This window comes from Lepisosteus platostomus, chromosome 1 (assembly GCF_059453375.1).
Source record: "Lepisosteus platostomus isolate fLepPlt1 chromosome 1, fLepPlt1.hap1, whole genome shotgun sequence".
NCBI classification, from domain to species: domain Eukaryota; kingdom Metazoa; phylum Chordata; class Actinopteri; order Semionotiformes; family Lepisosteidae; genus Lepisosteus; species Lepisosteus platostomus.
The window spans coordinates 64361479-64383609 of NC_142611.1; the positions used below are offsets into that span (position 1 = coordinate 64361479).

The 22131-nt window shown below is 51.4% G+C and overlaps 1 protein-coding gene across 4 annotated transcripts in view; it reads right to left on the minus strand.

Annotated features, from left to right (window-relative positions):
• The window catches only part of LOC148678426 (electroneutral sodium bicarbonate exchanger 1-like), a 60524-nt gene extending 51343 nt beyond the window's left edge, over window positions 1-9181 (minus strand). For 3 of the 4 annotated variants that reach the window (XR_015939158.1, XR_015939157.1, XM_088633513.1), the window contains exon 1: window positions 8375-9181. Coding sequence is in view for 2 of the 4 variants with exons in the window: in XM_088633513.1 (XP_088489639.1) it covers window positions 8375-8419 (45 nt within the window). In the remaining 2 variants the exon portion in view is untranslated. The remainder of the gene's footprint in view (window positions 1-8374) is intronic. The other variant, XM_088633514.1, reaches the window with a different exon arrangement.
• Window positions 9182-22131: the final 12950 nt, after the last annotated feature.

Here is a 22131-nt window from a genome sequence, read left to right on the forward strand (position 1 = left end):
CCCTTTATCAGCCTCACGCCCTCTGACCCCACCCTTTATCAACCCCACCCCCTGACTCCACCCTTTATCAGCCTCACGCCCTCTGACTCCACCCTTTATCAACCCCAGCCCCTCTGACTCCACCCTTTATCAGCCCCACCCCCTCTGACTCCACCCTTTATCAGCCTCACGCCCTCTGACTCCACCCTTTATCAACTCCACCCCCTCTGACTCCACCCTTTATCAGCCCCACGCCCTCTGACCCCACCCTTTATCAGCCCCACCCCCTCTGACTCCACCCTTTATCAACCCCACCCCCTGACTCCACCCTTTATCAGCCTCACGCCCTCTGACTCCACCCTTTATCAACCCCACGCCCTCTGACTCCACCCTTTATCAGCTCCACCCCCTCTGACTCCACCCTTTATCAACCCCACCCCCTCTGACTCCACCCTTTATCAGCCTCACGCCCTCTGACTCCACCCTTTATCAGCCCCACCCCTCTAATTCCACCCTTTATCAGCCCCACCCCTTCTGACTCCACCCTTTATCAGCCCCACCCCCTGACCACAGCGTTTATCAGCCCCACGCCCTCTGATTTCACCCTTCATCAGCCCAACCCTCCCTGACTCCACCTTTTATCAGCCCCACCCCCTCTGACTCCACCCTTCATCAGCCCAACCTCCTGCTGATATAAGCCCATATAGACCCCACCCATGCATTGGGATCTCTTCCCTTGGCTACACCCCTACATGATTCCAACCAATCCCCCTCGCTGTTAGTGATCAGCCAAACAGATACTCCCCTCCTGGGAGTTCCTGGCCACAAGCAGTCAAGTGGCCCAGCCCAGACTGGAGATAACTATGTCCTTCTGGCTGTCCAGTGCACCAAGTGGAGCATCTACCTCTACCTTCATCCTCAACTGTAATCCTACTTTCAGCCCAACTTTTTAGATCTAAGCTGAATATGTTGTGGGGTTTTCTTTCTTATGGGCGCTTGAGAAGGATGCAGTGAGAGAGACTGGTGTCTTCAGGAGACAGGGTTCAGAGGCCAATGTAGCTCAGCACCCCCACCTCCCCCTCTCTCTTCCCCAGCAATGTCTCTCCCTGGTTTGGTCACCTCTGCTGGACACTTACTGTGCTCTTGATCTGGCAGCTCACTCAGGAACGCGACTGCATGCCTCATAATTGTATGAGAGTAATGATTCTTTAACCTCCCCACCACCACCACCATGCTCTCCATCCTACACTAGTTTAAAACATTTTCTCTAATTAAAAACGCACAAAGTGCACTTGTGCTGCCAGGGAGCCCTAACATCACTTAGCTACTGATTCATCAGAGTGCGTCGGGGGAATCGATTTTCCATTTCCTGCTGAGAGGTAACATCTGTCTGCCTGCAGCGCTTGCCTAGCAACTTCACAGCAAGGCCTGGGCTCAGGAGAAACACACTGGTTTATATGGGGTCATCATGTAAGACTTAAAACTCCTGCCGTTCTCTGTAAAAACTGAAATCTTTACACTTGGAATCTGAATATAATTAATTACATGTCTCATTTCAGTCACACTAACACAGTGAAGCTCCAAAGTACAACTGTCTCTCTCCTTTCATTATCATAGACAGTAATAACTGAATTCACACAGACACTCTGTGCACACCTGACTGCTGTAGATGCTGCCAGTGTCACTGCTGTCTCTCTCCGGTTACTATCAATGCTGAATTCACACACTCTGTACACACCTGACTGCTGTAGACACTATCAGTGTCACTGCTGTCTCTCTCCTGTCACTATCAGTGCTGAATTCACACACTCTGTACACACCTGACTGCTGTTGTCACTATCAGTGTCACTGCTGTCTCTCCCCTGTCACTATCAGTGCTGAATTACACACACACACACCCTGTACACACCTGACTGCTGTAGACACCCTTTCCTAATGTTCCCCCTCAATCCACCAGGAGCAGCAGTTTCTCTCTCCTGCGCTGCTGTGCACTGAGGCTTTGGTGCAAAGAGCTCAGAGATCCTTTTGTGATTTGGAATGAAAGGCACTTTTCAGATGCAGTTTACCGGCTCAGTATTTACCTCTTTATGTTGCTTTAACCATGAATCTTTCCTCATTCCTCCAGCACTGAAATCCCCCAGCCTGAGGTCACTGATTCTCTTCCCTCCTGTCTTTTTCGGCTCTGAGACTCCGGGCTGACAACCCCCCCTCCCCCCCTGTGCGCTCAGCACCACCTGCCACATGTTCCTGACAGCCTGCCCTGCCGGACCCTCTTGGAATAAAGGAGTCCTGTCATGGGCAGACCTCTCCAGGGGGGAGGCTGGCACACTGCTGGCAGGGCAGAGGGATGGGAAAACTGCCTCAGCCGGATTTACCGTGGTGAATTTCGCAACGTGCCGCTCAGGCGTCTGGCTGTGGTGCCACGGGTGGGCATCTGCAGCTCCCAGTCCAGCCTGCCGACAAGCTGAGAGGGACAGGGAGACGATGCAGAGGGAGAGGAGCAGGGAGAAGGGGGAGAGGAGCAGAGAGCTGAGAGGAGCACAGAAAGGTGGGGGAGAAGCAGGAGAGGAGCAGAGAAGTAAGGGGAGAAGGGCAGAGAGACGTTGGGGTAGAAGAGTAGAGAGAGGAGAGAGAGAAGCAGAGAGAGGAGAGAGTGAGAGGAGCAGAGACAGAGGGATGTGGAGAGGTGTAGAGAGATCGGTAATGGTTTCGGTGATGTCTCTAAATGTCATGTTGATCGTTTCTGCTTTGGAAGCACTGTAATTCTTCAGTCATGCCCACGAAGCCCTGTGAATCTGAAGAGAAATTGCGATTGGACAGGGGAGCAGAGAGAGGAGGGAGAGGAGGGAGAGGAGGGAGAGTGGGGGAGAGAGGAGTCCCTGCTGCCTCTCCGACAGCCCGGAGAAGACTCCCTCCTCATTCACCTGATCAATAATTCACGGCCCCGGCCGAGGCCCCCCGCGCGCGGTAACTGGAGAGGCCTCCGCGCCGCGCCAGTGCGGTTACCGCGGCCGAGATCTCGCCCGTGTCTTCCAGGCCGACGGCGGGACTGCGCCTGAGCCAGGAGTGCCAGCCGTGGCAGCAGAGGGCTTCTATAGCAAGGAGACACGGCGCTTGTTCACCTCCAGGAAAGGGGAAAGCTGACGAGCTGCACGTGCTAAGTGCATGAATAAGTAACACTACAGTCACGCGATGTCATGTCACTTGTGCACAGGTCAGGCAGAAACAGCAGCTCCGCAGCACTAATTACTGCGCACATCTCTGATCGTGAGAGTGCCTATGTATCGCTGTGTGAGTGTGAGAGTGTGTGTTAATGTGATTGTGTGTCTGGGCGTGTCAGTCTGTGTTAGTGTGATTGTGTGAGTCTGTGTTAATGTGATTGTGTGTGTGAGAGAGTGTGTTGGTGTGATTGTGTGTCTGGGTGTGTGAGTCTGTGTTAGTGTGATTGTGTGTGTCTGGGTGTGTCAGTCTGTGTTAGTCTGATTGTCTGTGTGTGAGAGTATGTGTTAGTGTGATTGTGTGTCTGGGTGTGTGAGTCTGTACTAGTGTGTCTGGGTGTGTGAGTCTGTGTTAGTCTGATTGTCTGTGTGTGAGAGTATGTGTTAGTGTGATTGTGTGGCTGGGTGTGTGAGTCTGTGTTAGTGTGATTGTGTGTGTGAGAGAGTGTGTTGGTGTGATTGTGTGTCTGGGTGTGTGAGTCTGTGTTAGTGTGATTGTGTGTGTCTGGGTGTGTCAGTCTGTGTTAGTCTGATTGTCTGTGTGTGAGAGTATGTGTTAGTGTGATTGTGTGTCTGGATGTGTGAGTCTGTACTAGTGTGTCTGGGTGTGTGAGTCTGTGTTAGTCTGATTGTCTGTGTGTGAGAGTATGTCTTAGTGTGATTGTGTGTCTGGGTGTGTGAGTCTGTACTAGTGTGTCTGGGTGTGTGAGTCTGTGTTAGTGTGATTGTGTGTGTGAGAGAGTGTGTTGGTGTGATTGTGTGTCTGGGTGTGTGAATCTGTACTAGTGTGTCTGGGTGTGTGAGTCTGTTAGTGTTATTGTGTGTGAGAGTGTGTGTTGGTGTGATTGTGTGTCTGGGTGTGTGAGTCTGTACTAGTGTGTCTGGGTGTGTGAGTCTGCGTTAGTGTGATTGTGTGTGTGAGAGTATGTGTTAGTGTGATTGTGTGTCTGGGTGTGTGAGTCCGCATTAGTGTGATTGTGTGTGTCTGGGTGTGTGAGTCTGTGTTAGTGTGATTGTGTGTGTGAAAGAGTGTGTTAGTGTGATTGTGTGTCTGGGTGTGTGAGTCTGTACTAGTGTGACTGGGTGTGTGAGTCTGTGTTAGTGTGATTGTGTGTGTGAGAGTATGTGTTAGTGTGATTGTGTGTCTGGGTGTGTGAGTCCGCATTAGTGTGATTGTGTGTGTCTGGGTGTGTGAGTCTGTGTTAGTGTGATTGTGTGTGTGTGAGAGAGTGTGTTGGTGTGATTGTGTGTCTGGGTGTGTGAGTCTGCGTTAGTGTGATTGTGTGTGAATATGTGTTAGTGTGATCGTGTTTTTCTGGGTGTGTGAGTCTGTGTTAGTGTGATTGTGTGTGTGGGTGTTTGAATGTGAGAGTATGTTAGTGTGATTGTGTGTGTCTGTGTGTGTGAGTCTGTGTTAGTATGATTGTGTATCTGGGTGTGTGAGTCTGTGTTACTGTGATTAGTGTGAGTCTGTGTCAGTGTGATCGTGTGTGTCTGTGTGTGTGAGTCTGTGTCAGTATGATTGTGTATCTGGGTGTGTGAAAGTGTGTTAGTGTGATTAGTGTGTGTCTGTGTGTTTGAATCCGAGTGTGTGAATTATGATTAATATAGGGATACAATCTGATAAAATCCCACAGAGACCACAGCTCCTGACATTCAGACGCTGAACATTTCAGAGAGTCTGGAGCAGTGAGTACTGACATTATGAGAGTCCATGGGAATTTGTTTTCCCAAAGACAGGAAGACAAAAGCGTGTGTATGTGTGTACTGCACAAGCACTGTGAGAACAGAGATCTGCAGCTCTACACATTGCACACATGCGCAGGTAGACAGACATCTACACCTCTTACACACGCACACAAAGTTACACAGGAATTGAGAAGCACATGACAGGCACACAGGCACAAGTCCACAGACTGTACTTGTGCACTGCACAGGTGCACACTGGCAACGCAGACACACACACGCGCAGAGAGACAGATGTATGTACCTGTTACACATGCACATAGAGCTACACAAGAACACACTGGCAATGCAGATAGGCATACCACTGGCACAACAGACACACACACAATCACTAGAAAACGGAGAGAGCCCCCTCCTTGAATTTGAATACAGACAGCCCTGGAGAACCAGCACGTTTAAATATGCTAATCCCTCCCCAGAATAGTTTCCATCCCATCACATGACCAGCTGTGCTCTCCAGTATTAAACTTCAAAGACACAGACAGGCAGTGAGAGGGACGGGAGACACAGAGGGAGCAGACAGAAGTAGTGGAAGGGATGGGAGATACAAAAGGAGCAGACAGAAGCAGTGAAAGGGGATGGGAGATACAGAGGGAGTAGACAAGCAGTAAGAGTGATAGGAGACACAGAGGAAGCAGACAGAAGCAGTGAGAGTAACGGGAGACACAGAGAGAGCAGACAGGAGGTGAGAAGGATGGGAGACACAGGGGGAGCAGACAGAAGCAGTGAGAGTAATGGGAGACAGAGAGAAGAGACAGGAGGTGAGAAGGATGGGAGACAGGAAGAGCAGACAGAAGCAGTGAGAGTAATGGGAGACACAGAGAGCAGACAGGTGGTGAGAAGGATGGGAGACACAGGAAGAGCAGACAGGTGGTGAGAGGGACTGGTAACACAGGGAGAGCAGACAGGAGGTGAGAGGGACGGGAGACACAGGGAGAGCAGACAGGAGGTGAGAGGGACGGGTGACACAGGGAGAGCAGACAGGAGGTGAGAGGGACGGGAGACACAGGGAGAGCAGACAGGAGGTGAGAGGGACGGGTGACACAGGGAGAGCAGACAGAAGCAGTGAGAGTAATGGGAGACACAGAGAGAGCAGACAGGTGGTAAGAAGGATGGGAGACACGGGGAGGACAGACAGAAGCAGTGAGAGTAATGGGATATCTTGCTGAGAAGGGAGAGAGAGAAGAGGTTGTGAGAGGTAAGGGGCAGAGCACAGAAAGAGAGAGGGCGAGAGAGTTAGAAGGATTAGGGAGAAAGAGAGCTCTGATCTTCTAAATTTAAGCTCAGTGCTATGGGATAATATTTTGGCCAAGCCGATGTGACTGTGCCATGGCAGCAAAGTCTTTTGTAGACCTGAGCTTCAAGGAGGGACAGGTGGGAGAGAGGAAGAGGCTGTACAGTACGTGCCACTTGGACACCACAGAGAGTGTGTGTTCGGGGCAGCCTGAGTGCACACCACAGCCCTGAGCATGTCTCTGTGTTCAGTGCCCCTCATGTTGCTCCACATCCTGCAAAGGGTAGGCTGCCGCTGTGCAGGGCAGTGCCACACCCACGGGCCCGCTCACAGACTCCAGAGAGTAGTGCCCACTGCCACAGCCCTTACCCCAGAGGGACAGTCCTGATCCTAGGGGGGGGTTCGTTAAGCCAATAACGAGCTGATTGAGGTCATTGTGAACCCAGCTGAGCTGTAAACCTGGTCAACACTCCAGTCCAGACATCCAGACAGGACAACGCTTGATTTATATTATTCGCTGCCCCCTTGTCCAGAATACTTCTTTTCTCATCTAACACTCGTTTAAAAACCTGAAAGTACCACAACCCAGCTGCTCGAACCCAGGGCCACACCTGTACTCTCAGCCGCCCATCTCCTGCGATATAATTGATTAAGTGTGATAAGTACTGTACCATACATTAAACTACACATACTGTACTCTGCCGGGGACATCTGCTCTGTCTGCTGAGCTGTTATTGACCTTTTCAAAGTAAAGTACAGATGTCCTGCTGAATTAACGCAGTTCAGACAAGAAAACGTCTAATGTATGGTCAGAATGTCTTGACAAAATGTATGGTCACTGGCCTTGGGGCAACCATGTTGTGAAAGGCGCTATATAAAAATAAATTGAATTGAATTGAATAATGTTATGAAGCCGTAATAATAATTTAAAAATCACCATAATGGATCGGAATAAAAAAACACGAGAAAAATAGGTCTCTGTATATTCATAACAGTGCTTATCATTAGAAATCGCCCGGGGCAGCTCGCGCAGGTTTGAAAAGTAACGGATCTCCGCGTCGGAGCGGGTTTCCTGCGCGGGGGGCAGCGCGCGCTGTCCTTCCCTCACCGAGGAAGACATCGATCAGCTCCTCTCTCCCCCTGCGCACCCCGGTGTGATCGGTTATGTAACGGGTTACTAATCGGGTGACCCGTTACTAATCACCGGAACTGGTCTCCCTGCCCCGACTTCGCACCCTGCCCGGCCAGGCCGGCGGGAGACAAGCCGTCCCTGAGGTTTGAGCGCTCCGTCTCAGCGGAGCAGCGATGTCTCTTCAAGGTCACCGAGGAAGACGACTGAGGTGGAGACTGGCTACCGGCTCCAGTCGGGGGACTGGGCCGACTGGACCAGCAACATGTCCGAATTCTAAACCAGAGGGTCGGCTTTCGGAGCTCTTTTCATCTTAATTCCTCACATTCCGAGTTTTTTTTCTCAGCACACCGATGATGACCTAATGTGTACGTTCCCACTGAATGCAGTAGGCCTGATGAAAAAGAGAAACGATCTTTACAGAGAACCAACGCAGGGCAGAACGAAAAACAGACAAATTGACGGAACACTCCATCCCCGGTATCGATCCCCACCGCAGTCACCTTTCCCCTCAGCGCGAGGGGGCCAAGGTCTACAGAGACGCTGCTGCACGTGCCGCTGTCGGCGCGCGCCGGCAAATAAATAACACCGCACGCGCGGACGCACGCAGGCAGACACACATACACATACAAACAGCATGTATGCAAATCTCTCGCTCTCGCGCAATTGTCTTCACCGGCGACAGGCGAAGGAGGTCGTGCGTCTGAGCAACGTGCGTGCAATATAAATAACGCACAGTACATGCCTCTCCAGTACAAACAAATACGAATGAAAAGACACGGGGAAACGCAACACCGCCCACGCTGGGGCACTGCCGGGAAGTGTCACCATCCGTATCTTATTCCTTTCCAAACGGGAAAGTGCTACTATGAGTGCCCATCAGGCGGCATGCCAAACGCGCGCCGCAGGACAGCGCCGGCCCCCTGTCCGTGCGGACAGACTCCACAGGCGGCGCCTCGGAGCCCGTCCGCTACAGACGGAGAGGGGAGGAAAGAACCTGTCCAGCGCCGCAGGTCTGTGGTCGCGCAGTCCCGACGCCCCCAACTCCCCTGCTGGATCGATCTTTACCTGGTAGCTCAAGATGCACTCGGGGTCGGTGCTTCCCGCAGGCATGTCTCTCGGCTTCTCCGGACCGCTGTCGAAGGCGCTTTAAGCTGTCGAGGACGTGAAACACAGAAGAGCTTCTCGGTCGTTATCCGGCATCTATCGGCGGCGGGGTGGGTTTAAACAGCGCTGCGGCCAGAAAGCATCCAGTCGCCCGCGCCCGCTCCCTGCCTCGCTCGCCCTCTCTCTCCGGTGTGTGCGCGCGCTGCGCTCCATCCCTCCGCGGCTCGAGCCGGGGCGGCTGCCCGAGCATCACGGCGCCGCCAGCCAATGGGAGCGCAGGGATCCGCTCTCGCGCAGCATCGCTGTTGCTAAAGTGAGGAGACACTGAGGGGGACAGCGTCCTGCGCAATTTTGATTTATTTTCTTCCAGGCTAACAGCCCAAATTAACGCTTTTCATATTTCCTTCATAGGATTCTTAAATATTGGCGCACTGAAGCTAAAACCGTACCTCGGTAGATGTAGGTGTCTCTTTAAGCAGCGCTGTAAAAGAAGCGTTTAGTCCCTCAAGATTTCTGAGACACTATGGTCGCTTTGTCCACAAGATTCCTAGGCGAGGATTGCTCTTAGGTGAAAAACCATAGATTATCTAATGACGCTTTATAAAATCAAAAATGCTATGCCTCTCTTTAATCCCCTTAATTACTTATTTACAGCTTTGTCTCGCTGTCATCCTGTCACCCCTAACATCCCTAACAGGACCCCGAATTCTTATGTGCTTGTCGATACCACAGAGCTAACCTGGGGACTAATCTGACTACCAGCAGTCCAGGCTGATCCGCAGGCCAGAGCCAGAACCGGCTCTCTAACCCGGAGCTCAGACCCGCGGGCCTGCCCCCTCAGCCAGCGGGTCCTGCAGGACCCAGACCTGCCATCACAGGAGAGGTGGCCCTCTGGACTGGGGGGGTATAATCCCGGTTGAGAGAGAGCAGGTTTTTGCACATTTTTGCTCTAAACGATGCAGGACGTATTTGAACACATCACTTTTGTCATCGATCTCAATTGAATAGTGACTTGTTCCACTCAGCTCTGCAGAGATTGAAATGGCTCCCTATAAAATGTGCAGGAACCCCTTGCCCTTTCAATCTGTCCACCCAGACAACTCAGTCGGAAATTCCAGCATGTAGCCCATTCCTAACCTAGACTTCAATCAGACATTCCCAAGAGGAACTGTCCACTCATCTTCTATCAGCTTTATCCCATTCCGGGTTGTCTATCCCGACAAGCAACAGGCGCATGGCAGGATACACCCTGTACAGGACATCAGCCCATCACAGGGCACACACACACACACACACACACACACACACACACGTACACCAGGGTCAGTCCATCACAGGACACACACAGACGCAGACACACACACACACACACACACGCACACCAGGGTCAGTCCATCACAGGACACACACAGACACAGACACAGACACACTCACACCAGGGTCAGTCCATCACAAGACACAGACAGACACAGACACAGACACACTCACACCAGGGTCAGTCCATCACAGGACACACACAGACGCAGACACACACACACGTACACCAGGGTCAGCCCATCACAGGACACACACAGACACAGACACACACACTCACACCAGGGTCAGTCCATTACAGGGCACACACAAACACACACATACACACACTCACACCAGGGCCAGTCTTCCCAGAAGCCAATTAACCCACCAGAATGTCTCTGGACTGTGGGAGGAAACTGGAGCACCCGGAGGAAACCTACAGGAACACGAAGAAAACATGCAGACTCCACACAGACAGCACCCCAGGTCTGGAATTGAACCCTGGACCCCAGCACTACGAGGCAGTAATGCTGACCACTGCACCATAGTACCGCCCCCAGGAGTAATCACGAAACTTAAATCCCTCGCCTGATCCCAGAATTGAATCAGAAAAGTTTTTCTTTCTGGTTTTAGACTGTATCATCCAGAGCCGTATTTAAAACAGGGACATTAATGTCCTGATTGGGTGAACAGAACACTTTAGAAGGGACAAGGGTTTGAACTTACTAGACTAAAGGGAATCGAGATGCTACTTTGGCATACAACCGCAGAGCCAGCTCCAAGACCGCTCGGAAAATACTAGGGAGAAACTCGACACCCTTCCCATGCCTACAGTACCTGCCGGCTCGCGGCTGGGGTCGCGGGACACAATGACAGGTTTCCGGCGAGCCGCAGCGCCGGGAAAGAACCTTTCTTCGCCATGTTCTATCGCGGGGAGAGAGCTCCCCCGTGCGGTGAAATAGAGAAAAAACAAGTCTTCCCCGTTACTCGTTACGGTGGCCAGAAGAGGGCGTCTTTCCACACCGATGTCGGAGAACGCAGCCCTGAAAGATTCAGTTGCCGCGGCGTTTCGGGACAGAAGGTGCTTCACACACACACACACGCACGCACACACGCAAGGCCTAAACGAAACCAACGAACGTTCAACAATAAAGACACATGCGAAACATGTTGCCGCCAGCGGAAATAACGATACAGTACCTTGTCATCCGTGCTTCAGAGATCTCCGGGCTTCTGTGGGTGTGTGCAGGCGTTTGTTCGGTGTTTTTCGCATTAAATCACAAAGGCGGCCCACAGTGGAAACTCCAGACCGTGCATACTGTATAAACTGTATACATGCGTATAATGACGATGTAAAATGCTACACTGATTGACGTACCAGAAGTGGAATGAAAGACTAAATCTAAAATTCAATAGCCATCTTCCCCAATAGCAGAGAAATATGAAAAATAGGCTCGCAATCACAACCAAACGCACAAAAAACACCAGCCACATTCTTCCTGAGTGATTCTCCTGCTTGGCGTTAGGAATACGAGGAGGAGAAATCGATCGTTCCTCCAAGTAATGACTCTCCCTGGTAATTGAAGCCAGGTGCTTCCTCACACTCAGCTGAGAGCTCCAGAGGACAAGAGCCGCACTGACACCAGGGGACCGAATGAGGCAACAAACCCGAAACCTGAGACTGTCTGACCTAATGGACAGAAAGAACAGTGAACACCCGGACGGATTCACAGCCGACCCCACTGTCAGAATATGACGTCAAATTCTTGTGGAGGCACTCTGTTACACAACGGGTGGCGGGGGTGTGGAACAGGCCCCCACGGGCCAGATGGTTGGAACGGCTGCTCCCGATTGTAACCTTTCTCGTGTTTTTCTGTGCTTATAACTGGAAGACTGCATTTCTCCAGGACCTGAAGGCTTCTTCATTAACAGCTGGAGTAACTGGAACCCGAGTCCAGAACCATCTCTTACCCAGGGCTTTGCAGTCGGTGCCCGAAGAGGCTGGTGTGACTACAAGTGTTCATCCCAGCTCAGGTCTTAACGACCCACATCAGCTCGTTAGTGACATAAATTGGTCCAGTTGAACAGCTTCTCCCAGCTACTTGGATGCTGCTGCTGGAAGGAGACCTGGAGAAAGAGCAGACACAGCGCCCCCTCCAGGACTGCGGCAGTACTGCCACAGAGTGGACAGCCATGCTACACTAATCCTCACCATGCTCCCAGAGCAGCAGCAGTGCGTGGGGAGTCCATTTCTTTCAACATGCAAGGCCATCATTTATCTTCATCCACTGATCTGAAGCAGCAGCAGCTGGGATCAATGAAGCAATTAAGAGCTGATCAGATCATCAAAGCCCAGTGTATTGTCAATCCCTGAACTGCAGTGTGCAGTCAGCGCCGAAGCTGCCTTGCTCCTTGCTAGATGTGCAAGACTCTTCTTTTTTCTCTGGCTTTTTGGAAAGCTGCAGCTATTTTTGCCCGATTGCTCGGTATTTCGCCAACAGTTTTTTTAGTGGAAAGCTGATTTGAGCTGTTCTGTTGTGTTCTGGGACAAGCGGAGCAGGGCGCTGAGAGGATCCCATGAGGAGGTAAAGGCAAGACTGGTAAAGGCAAGACTCCTAAAGGAGGTAAAGGAGAGCCTGGGGTGTTCCCTGGGCCAGTTTGGAGCCTAAGTCCACTGTACAAGTCCCCAAGAGCTGCAGGCCGGCTCCTGCCAAGCAAAGGAAACCTGCAGGGCTTGTGAATAAGAGGATAGACCTGGAATAAGAGGATAGGCTTGTGAATAAGAGGATAGACCTGGAATAAGAGGATAGGCTTGTGAATAAGAGGATAGACCTGGAATAAGAGGATAGGCTTGTGAACAAGAGGATAGACCTGGAATAAGAGGATAGGCTTGTGAATAAGAGGATAGACCTGGAATAAGAGGATAGGCTTGTGAACAAGAGGATAGACCTGGAATAAGAGGATAGGCTTGTGAATAAGAGGATAGACCTGGAATAAGAGGATAGGCTTGTGAATAAGAGGATAGACCTGGAATAAGAGGATAGGCTTGTGAACAAGAGGATAGACCTGGAATAAGAGGATAGGCTTGTGAACAAGAGGATAGACCTGGAATAAGAGGATAGGCTTGTGAACAAGAGGATAGACCTGGAATAAGAGGATAGGCTTTTGAATAAGAGGATAGACCTGGAATAAGAGGATAGGCTTGTGAACAAGAGGATAGACCTGGAATAAGAGGATAGGCTTGTGAACAAGAGGATAGACCTGGAATAAGAGGATAGGCTTGTGAACAAGAGGATAGACCTGGAATAAGAGGATAGGCTTGTGAACAAGAGGATAGACCTGGAATAAGAGGATAGGCTTTTGAATAAGAGGATAGACCTGGAAAAAGAGGATAGGCTTGTGAATAAGATGATAGACCTGGAATAAGAGGATAGGCTTGTGAATAAGAGGATAGACCTGGAATAAGAGGATAGGCTTGTGAACAAGAGGATAGACCTGGAATAAGAGGATAGGCTTGTGAACAAGAGGATAGACCTGGAATAAGAGGATAGGCTTGTGAATAAGAGGATAGACCTGGAATAAGAGGATAGGCTTGTGAATAAGAGGATAGACCTGGAATAAGAGGATAGGCTTGTGAACAAGAGGATAGACCTGGAATAAGAGGATAGGCTTGTGAACAAGAGGATAGACCTGGAATAAGAGGATAGGCTTTTGAATAAGAGGATAGACCTGGAAAAAGAGGATAGGCTTGTGAATAAGATGATAGACCTGGAATAAGAGGATAGGCTTGTGAATAAGAGGATAGACCTGGAATAAGAGGATAGGCTTGTGAATAAGAGGATAGACCTGGAAAATTCAGCAAATGATTGGTGCACTTGAGGTATTCACTGTTTCACACTGGTATTCACTGTTTCACAAACACCTGCAGACACTACTGACAAGTAAGGTCCAGTGTCCAGTTTAAATAAAACACCCAAAGTTAAAATTCCTTATTCTTTCCCCCATGAGTGACATTGAACTCAATGATCTGTCAAAAGACTCCAGCACCAACTCAAGTGCAGGTCTGGTTGCATGGCCTGCCTTCAGTTATGAGTTCTAGTTGATTTTCCTCCCAGGGTCTGCCTTAGTATGAGTGGTGCACAAAGTATTTTCAGACATTCGAAGTCTATATTCCACCATAGACTGGTAGCTGCTGGATCTGTGCTGGTGGTGTTTCCTGCTTGCAGAGAGGAGAGAGAGAGAGTCTTGCCTGGCATTGCAGGGGCTCACAGTCCGCACTGCTCTCAGGCAACTCTGCCAAAGCTAGCGTCCTGTTTAAAAACAGTTTGTCTTCTTGACAGGGGGAAGAGCTCAGTTCATACCGGTTATAGCCTGGTTCTAAGTATACACAGTGTCCAGCATGTCAAAATAAAAAGGGTCCGACAGCCTAATTTCTTTGATCATGATGTGAAAATAACGGTGGGTTCGCAAATACAAAATTTCTTCAGTTCCCAAGAGAATATCTTGTATCTTTGATGGAATTCTGTAATTTACTGGCTCACTCTCTTGGCCCGGTGTTTTCGACAAACTTTAAGTCCTGACTTGGACAGCTTGCAGTCACAAGGGTAAGAAGTCTGATTGCCAGTTTAGTTGGAGAGATGATGAGGAGCCAGTGAGTAAAAAAAAATGAAAACAAGTTGGGTTCTTGCTTTTAAAGGTACAGTATAACATCACAAGTTGGTGACTGGCTGGGGAGCTGTCAGGTTTGGTTCAGGTGTCCAACTTGCAGATTCCTGTTGGTGGACCTTCCTTTGGGTAATGGATAGTGACCTTGGACCTGTGGTCTTGGAACAAAAGATATTTTCATCTTTTCTTCCAAGCAGGTGGGGAAATGAGCTGCAGACTTGATGGAGCCCATCTGCACTATACAAAATTACACCGTTCAGCTTTGATTCAGCTTTACAATGTCTTTTATCAGAGGAGCCTATTAGCACATTCCTATGCCCTTACACAGAGGTGCACCAGGCTGCTTGGTCAAGGCGCGCAAAGATTATTAGAAGTCTTTAATAACATTTAATTCTAAGTGAAATAATATGCCTTGTCACTACACACCTAATACTTGAGGCAGGGCTTCTCAACATTAGGCCCTTGGTATCAGCTCCACTGCATGAGTTTAGTGAAAACAGCACCTCAGATGCTTTGCTGGATACTGTTATTATCCACTAAAGAACTGGGGAAATATTTGCACTGACGTCCTGCAATGGAGTGGATTGGAAGGCCAGTGTTGTTGTGAATCTGGACATTCCTGGCTAAACTCCAGTCTTGTTCAAACTGGCCTCCCCCTTAATTCAGATGGGAAAGACGTTTCTCTCTCCACCACCTAACCTTCTGTGTGTCACCCAGCGGGGGCTGTACTTCAGTGGTGGGTGAACTGTGTCCCCTCCCATATAGCTTTTGGACTCCTTGGCGTAAATCAAAGCAATTATTTTAACTAGGACGCAGCACACACTACTCCACAATGGGAATTTCACCCGAGGAAATACTTACCTCCTCACCAGCTTTCAGAGTTCGGTCCGAGAAGTGGACAGTCACAGCACAGCCTGCATACAGGCCTTCATTGCAGCACTGGGTGTACTTAAAAACATTCCTGCACAGATCTCATGACTTCTTCTGGCTAACTGTGCAAAACACTGGGCTGCATTGCACAGTACAACACCTCTGTCACAGTAAGCTGTACAGCTGATGCTTGCCAGTAAATCCTCTCAAGTTTACACAGGGTCTCTCCAGCAAGCCCTGCTATCCCTACTGCAGCTGCCAGGAGCACAGGAATAAATGCAGGTCTGAGTATGAAGAGTAACACAATGTTTTGTGCACAAGTGTATTATTGTATTGACTAGTTAAGTCTGATTCAAGGTCAAATTCCTCATGAATATTACCTCACTCGGGCAAACTGAAAACTAAAGTTTCTGTATTGTTTACAAAGGAGAGGAGAGGATCCAGCCCAGTGTTCTCGCTCAGAGGATCTCGTCCAGACATTTTTGAAGGATTCCAGGCCAGGGAGAATTAGCTGGCTAGTGCAGGAAGAGCTGTTCTCTGACCAGGAAAGGGTGTATCCGCACACGGTCAGTCAGATCCACTGCTGGGTGATACACTGCACGGAAGTGTTGATTTAACTGACGACAGGTCCGGGGGTGAAATGTTTCCCTTCTGTTTCAATGTTTAGTCTCAGCAGACTCCGGGGCTGACAGACAGCTTTCTCTCTGAATCTAAACTGATGGCTTCTTGTTTCTAATATGTCTTATTTTTTGCTGAATAAGTTTCTGTACTGCAGGAGGGGGGGGGGGGTTATGGTGGTGTGGTGAGGCAGCAGTGAGGAGGAATGGTGAGGCAGCAGTGAGGAGGGGTGGTGAGGCAGCAGTGTGGAGAGATGGTGAGGCGGCAGTGTGGAGGGGTGGTGAGGCAGTGAGGAGGGGTGGTGAGGCAGCAGTGAGGAGGGGTGGTGAGGCAGCAGTGAGGAGGGGTGGTGAGGCAGCAGTGTGGAGAGATGGTGAGGCGGCAGTGTGGAGGGGTGGTGAGGCAGCAGTGTGGAGGGGTGGTGAGGCAGTGAGGAGGGGTGGTGAGGCAGCAGTGTGGAGGGGTGGTGAGGCGGCAGTGAGGAGGGGTGGTGAGGCAGCAGTGAGGAGGAATGGTGAGGCAGTAGTGAGGAGGGGTGGTGAGGCAGTGAGGAGGGGTGGTGAGGCAGCAGTGTGGAGGGGTCGTGAGGCAGCAGTGAGGAGGGGGGGTGAGGCAGCAGTGTAGAGGGATGGTGAGGCAGTGTTGAGGGGTAGTGAGGCACTAAGGGGGGTGGTGAGGCAGCAGTGAGGATGGGTGGTGAGGCAGTGAGGAGGGTTGGTGAGGCAGCAGTGTGGAGGGGTGGTGAGGCAGCAATGAGGAGGGATGGTGAGGCAGCAGTGAGGAGAGATGGTGAGGCGGCAGTGTGGAGGAGTGGTGAGGCAGCAGTGTGGAGGGGTGGTGAGGCAGCAGTGTGGAGGGGTGGTGAGGCAGCAATGAGGAGGGATGGTGAGGCGGCAGTGAGGAGAGATGGTGAGGCGGCAGTGTGGAGGAGTGGTGAGGCAGCAGTGTGGAGGGGTGGTGAGGCAGCAGTGTGGAGGGGTGGTGAGGCGGCAGTGTGGAGGGGTGGTGAGGCAGCAGTGTGGAGGGGTGGTGAGGCAGCAGTGTGGAGGGGTGGTGAGGCGGCAGTGTGGAGGGGTGGTGAGGCAGCAGTGTGGAGGGGTGGTGAGGCAGCAGTGTGGAGGGGTGGTGAGGCAGCAGTGTGAAGGGGTGGTGAGGCGGCTGTGAGGACAGATGGTGAGGCGGCAGTGAGGGGGGGTGGTGAGGCAGCAGTGAGGGGGGGTGGTGAGGCAGACACACAGACCCACCAGGACCAGGACTGGACAGTGTTATAACAAGTGCCATTTGAACAGGTTGTTTCCAAACAGTGAAGTTTGTTTTTTGCAAAATCTATTGTCATTATTAACACACAAACACCTGTGAAGTGTTTCATATACTGGCGAATGTGTAGGCTGTAGGTTTACAGGTAAATGTTTTTGCAGTTGCACTAATGCGCGACTCTTTACTACACATAACACTTTTAAGCTAAAATTTAGGGTGAGTTAGAGGTGGGAGAGGGCAAGCATATTTTATTATGTTGATGATAAGGCGTTTTTGGCCACCCCGGAAATTCAGGTTTACTGGAAATCACTCGGTAGAGAACTGTAATTAATCAGAAAACACGTCAGCCTCCCCCCGCCCCCCCTGTCCCGCCCATCCGGACCATTGATTGACCAGCTGCGCCAGGATATCCCGCCTCCAGCACAGTCTTCGCAGCTCATTGGACTCCGACAGCTGTCCGTCATCTTGAGCGCCAGTGCGGGGTTTGTTTATAGTCCGCTGTACAGTGGCGCGCGCTACGCCTCCTGGTTCCTCAGAAGCGTGCCGTCTGGCGTGGGTTGATGCGTGCAGGGGAAACGCAGCTCCGGAGCGGAGTTTTAGGTGAAAAAACGAAACCGGTGAGGCGCACTTACTGTACACCCCCCGAAAGAAGACCTGAAACCCGATTACAATGTCACCTTTCCTACATTTATGGAACCGAGAGGCGCGCCGTCCGATTTATGGATGTGTTTTTTGAATGTCTTGTTAAAAAAAAACATATTGTCGCCGTGCTAATAAAAAAGGTGTTAAAACAAACCGTGTTTGCAGTTCTGCTAATTCAACACAAATGCCTGTATGTGTGATAGTCTACGGACAGAGATGTATTCTCGTATTCTTTTTGATTTTAGTCACGGGAAAAATAAACCTTTGCTGACAAAAAGTTGGAAAGTGCGGGAGTGAGCGTGGTTCTTTTTGTTATGTTTTTGTTCAGCGTTTTCATTTCCTCGAGCTGGTGTGGGTATTTGTCAGACTCAAGACGAGCTTTTATTTCTGTGGTACTGTAGGTGAGCAAGACCGTGGTCAGCGAACGTGAACGCATCGGTCGACGCCGGACTCGTAAATGACTACAGGTGGGGAAACTCCACGCCGCGAAATGTCCCGTTCGGTTTCGGTCCACGGGGGTTCGCTTTCGCTCGCCTGTGGCTCCTTCTCTACGGCCGACCACAACCGCAGCCCGGACCGCTCGTTGCGGTCCCGTTGTCATGCCGGCGATATTTTTGTTTTCCAGAAGAGAACAAAAAAACAACAACCTGTTTTTATCGTCCTGTGCAAACGGCAGCGCCGCACGAGCGAGCGAGGGCAAAGTAACGTGACTTACAGGATTCTGCTGAGCGGAGAGCTGGAGACGCGCCGAGTCAGTGTCTCTGCATGCCCCCAGCTGCTCCTGCTCTGTCTGTGTACGGCGACCTGCAATACTGTATAGAAATCTGCTACTGTACTGCCGCTCCTCAAGGCAGCGAGCGAGGCTGGGGCGCAAGCAGTGATAATAATATACAGTAAGCAGCTGGTTAATTGCCACTGGATGTGTGTTAATGTCACTCTATTGGCCCTATACAATTTCTTGCATTAGGAATTCGTCTTTTCACAGACCCCAGCTTGCTCTCCATGAGACACACAGACAAGGAGAGAAGCTTGGGGCCAGAGCGCAGTGTCAGCCATTTATACGGCACCCCTGGAGTAGTTGGGGTTAAGGGCCTTGCTCAGGGGCCCAGCGGAGTAGGATTCCTCTGCCAGCTGCAGGATTTGAACCGGCAACCTTCCAGCCACAGGCGCGGATCCTGAGCCACAGAGCCAGGCTCCACCCCTCTCCGTTTAATTGATGGCTTGCTTTAGGCGGGCATCTTGCTTATTTTGTGGGAGAAAAAAAAATGAATTCAACGAGTGAAATAACAAAAAGTCAAATTTCCACCGTCGGTACAACAAGAAGCTGAAACTCCACAGTGTTGGGCGGCTGCCGAGTGTGCCGAGGTGTGCGTGCTGATACACCACACACATGCAGCGTGTTCAGCAGAGTCCCCACCTTGAAGTCTGATCTAATCTGGTCACGGAAACTGAGCTGGGTGGGCCTGCCTGGTACTGCTGTGAGCTGTGCTGGTGGGCAGGTTTGGGGGTGCACTTCCTCCTGCTCAGGAATTTCCACACCAGTGCCTCTGTAATGGGGGACCCTGTGCTGCAGGAGGTCTCGTCCTTAAGATGAGATGCTCTGCTGAGGTCCTGCTTATAACTTGGTCATTAGCAATCCCAGGGAACTGTTTGTCTGCCCCAGTATCCTGGCTAAACTCCTCCCTGCGCTGTACAGTCTGTCCTCCCTACAGCTCCCCTTCATTCACCTGTTGCAGCAGTTTCTCCTCCCCTGAGCTGCCGTGCAGTGGGGTTCCTAGTGCAGAATGGCCTCTATGTGTCTCCCTGGTGGGCTAACTGGTACAGAATGGCCTCTATGTGTCTCCCTGGTGGGGTTACTGGTACAGAATGGCCTCTATGTGTCTCCAGGTGGGCTAACTTGTACAGAATGGCCTCTATGTGTCTCCCTGGTGGGCTAACTGGTACAGAATGGCCTCTATGTGTCTCCCTGGTGGGGTTACTGGTACAGAATGGCCTCTATGTGTCTCCAGGTGGGCTAACTGGTACAGAATGGCCTCTATGTGTCTCCCTGGTGGGGTTCCTGGTGCAGAATGGCCTCTATGTGTCTCCCTGGTGGGGTTACTGGTACAGAATGGCCTCTATGTGTCTCTCTGGTGGGGTTAATGGTACAGAATGGCCTCTATGTGTCTCCCAGGTGGGGTTACTGGTACTGAATGGTGCTGTGCATCTCCCAGGTGGGGTTTCTGGTACAGAACGGCCTCTATGTGTCTCCAGGTGGGGCTGTGAGTCCCCTCCTATATGTGAAGCCCCACACAGTCACCAGCCAATTGAATTAATTACACAGCAGCCGCACACATGCACACAGATCCCCGCAGAAGTCTTCTCCCATGAAGAGTCTGCGATGCCAGGCACAGACTGCGATAAGGCAAATCCACAGCACAGCTGCCGCCCTGCAGCGCAGCCCAGGCCAGTCAGCCTGTGGGATTTGCATACGCTGCACCGCAGAGAGGTTGGCGAGACAGTGATTGCTCTCCGGGCGATTAGAAAGAGCCACAGCCCTTGTGCTAAAGGATCGAATGGAAAAAGGAAAGTGTGGAAATCAGGAGTGGTGGGCAGGGTGGTCTTTAAGGCCAGTGACTACAGAACCTCAGGGAGGCCAGGGGAGCCTGGGCCCAGTCTGCTCTAGGCCTTCCACAGCGGCGCGGAGGCACAAGACGCAGTGGCAGGATGCGATGGGGGCGTAATCTAATGGGCTGGTAAATAATAATAATAAAGTCAGGGTCCACCTTGGACAGGATGCCAGTCCATTACAGGTCACACACACACTCACACCAGGCCCGTCCATCACAGGTCTCACACACACACACACACACACACTCACACCAGGGCCAGTTTTCCCAGAAGCCAGTTGACATACCTGTGTATCTCTGGACTGGGGGAGGAAACTGGGGCTCCCAGAGGAAACCAATGCAAACATGGGGAGAACATAGAAACTCCACACAGACAGCACCCCAGGTCCAGAGTTGAACCCAGGGCCGCGGTGCAGCGCAGCATCAACGGTGATCACTGCGCCACCGTTCCCGACCTGGGCTGCACATCCCCGGGGTGTTATTCAGCAGTGTCGTTGAGTCGTGACCCATGTTAATAATAATTATAATAATTAATAATAATTGTTTACACTTATATACCACTTTTCTGGACACTCCACTTAAAGCGCTTTACAAGTAATGGGGATCCCCTCCACCACCACCAGTGTGCAGCCCCACCTGGATGATGCGATGGCAGCCACAGTGCGCCAGAACGCTCACCACACACCAGCTAATTAAGTCTTTTCTCTTCATTCTGATCGGCGTGCCAATTAACGGGCTCAGTTAAAGATCTCAGTCTGAAAAAGTGCCCAGAAGAAGGTCTGCACTCAGCCATGCCATCTGTAGTATATCTGCAGGCAAAACTACATGACTAGTCCTTTACTGTAGTAACGCCTGGCATTAAGGTACTAAGCACACTTTCCAGCTAACTGTGCTGTTCTCTAATTTACCGTAGTACATTGGTTTTCCATCCAAACATCCTTTATCCAACTCAGGGTTGCAGGGCAGACGTATCCTGTCCTGGCAAGAAGTGGGCGCAAGGTTGGGTACACGCTGGACAGGATGCCAGTCCATCACAGGGAATTCACACACTCACACCAGGGCTCACACACTCACACCAATTTTCCCAGAACCCCGTTAACTTGCCAGCATATCTTTGGACTGACTGTGGGAGGGAAATGGAGCTCCTGCAAGGAACCCAGCATGAACATGGGAGAACATGCAAACTCCACACAGACAGCACCTCGGGAATTGAACCCGGGATCCCAGCGCCGCTGTGCCACCCTGCGTTGAGTTCCTCCCTGTTTTTGCATTATCCTCCGCCGTGGTGTGGACACATGGGAGCTGCAGGCTGGACGGTTATCATGGTGTTTATAACAGGGATCTGGAGATCCGAGGGTGGCAGCCTCGTCCTCCGTCGCACTGTCCTTCTGTGTCCCCTGCCGTCCTCCTCCAGCTGCGCGGCTGCCCCAGTGTGACTCAGTGCTCCGCAAACACGTCGGGGCATTTCAGTCCTCCTGAGCCTGGGCGGGGTCCCGGCGATCCCGTTTATGACGGATCATAAAGGGAGGATTAGTGTGCCCTGGCGGCCTGTGCCAGTGTTTACTGTGTGGTGCCAATGTGCCGGCGCACAGGAGATCGCAGGAGCTGGTCCGTACTGGCCCCCCCGAGTGTGGCTCCGCCTGCTGGCGTGCGGGGTCCATCACACCCCTCCCCGGGACTCAACCGGTTCGCTCCAGTTCCACACGCCGGTGGCACAGACGCCAACCCCTCGCTGGCGTGTGGGACCCCAGATTCCCGGTT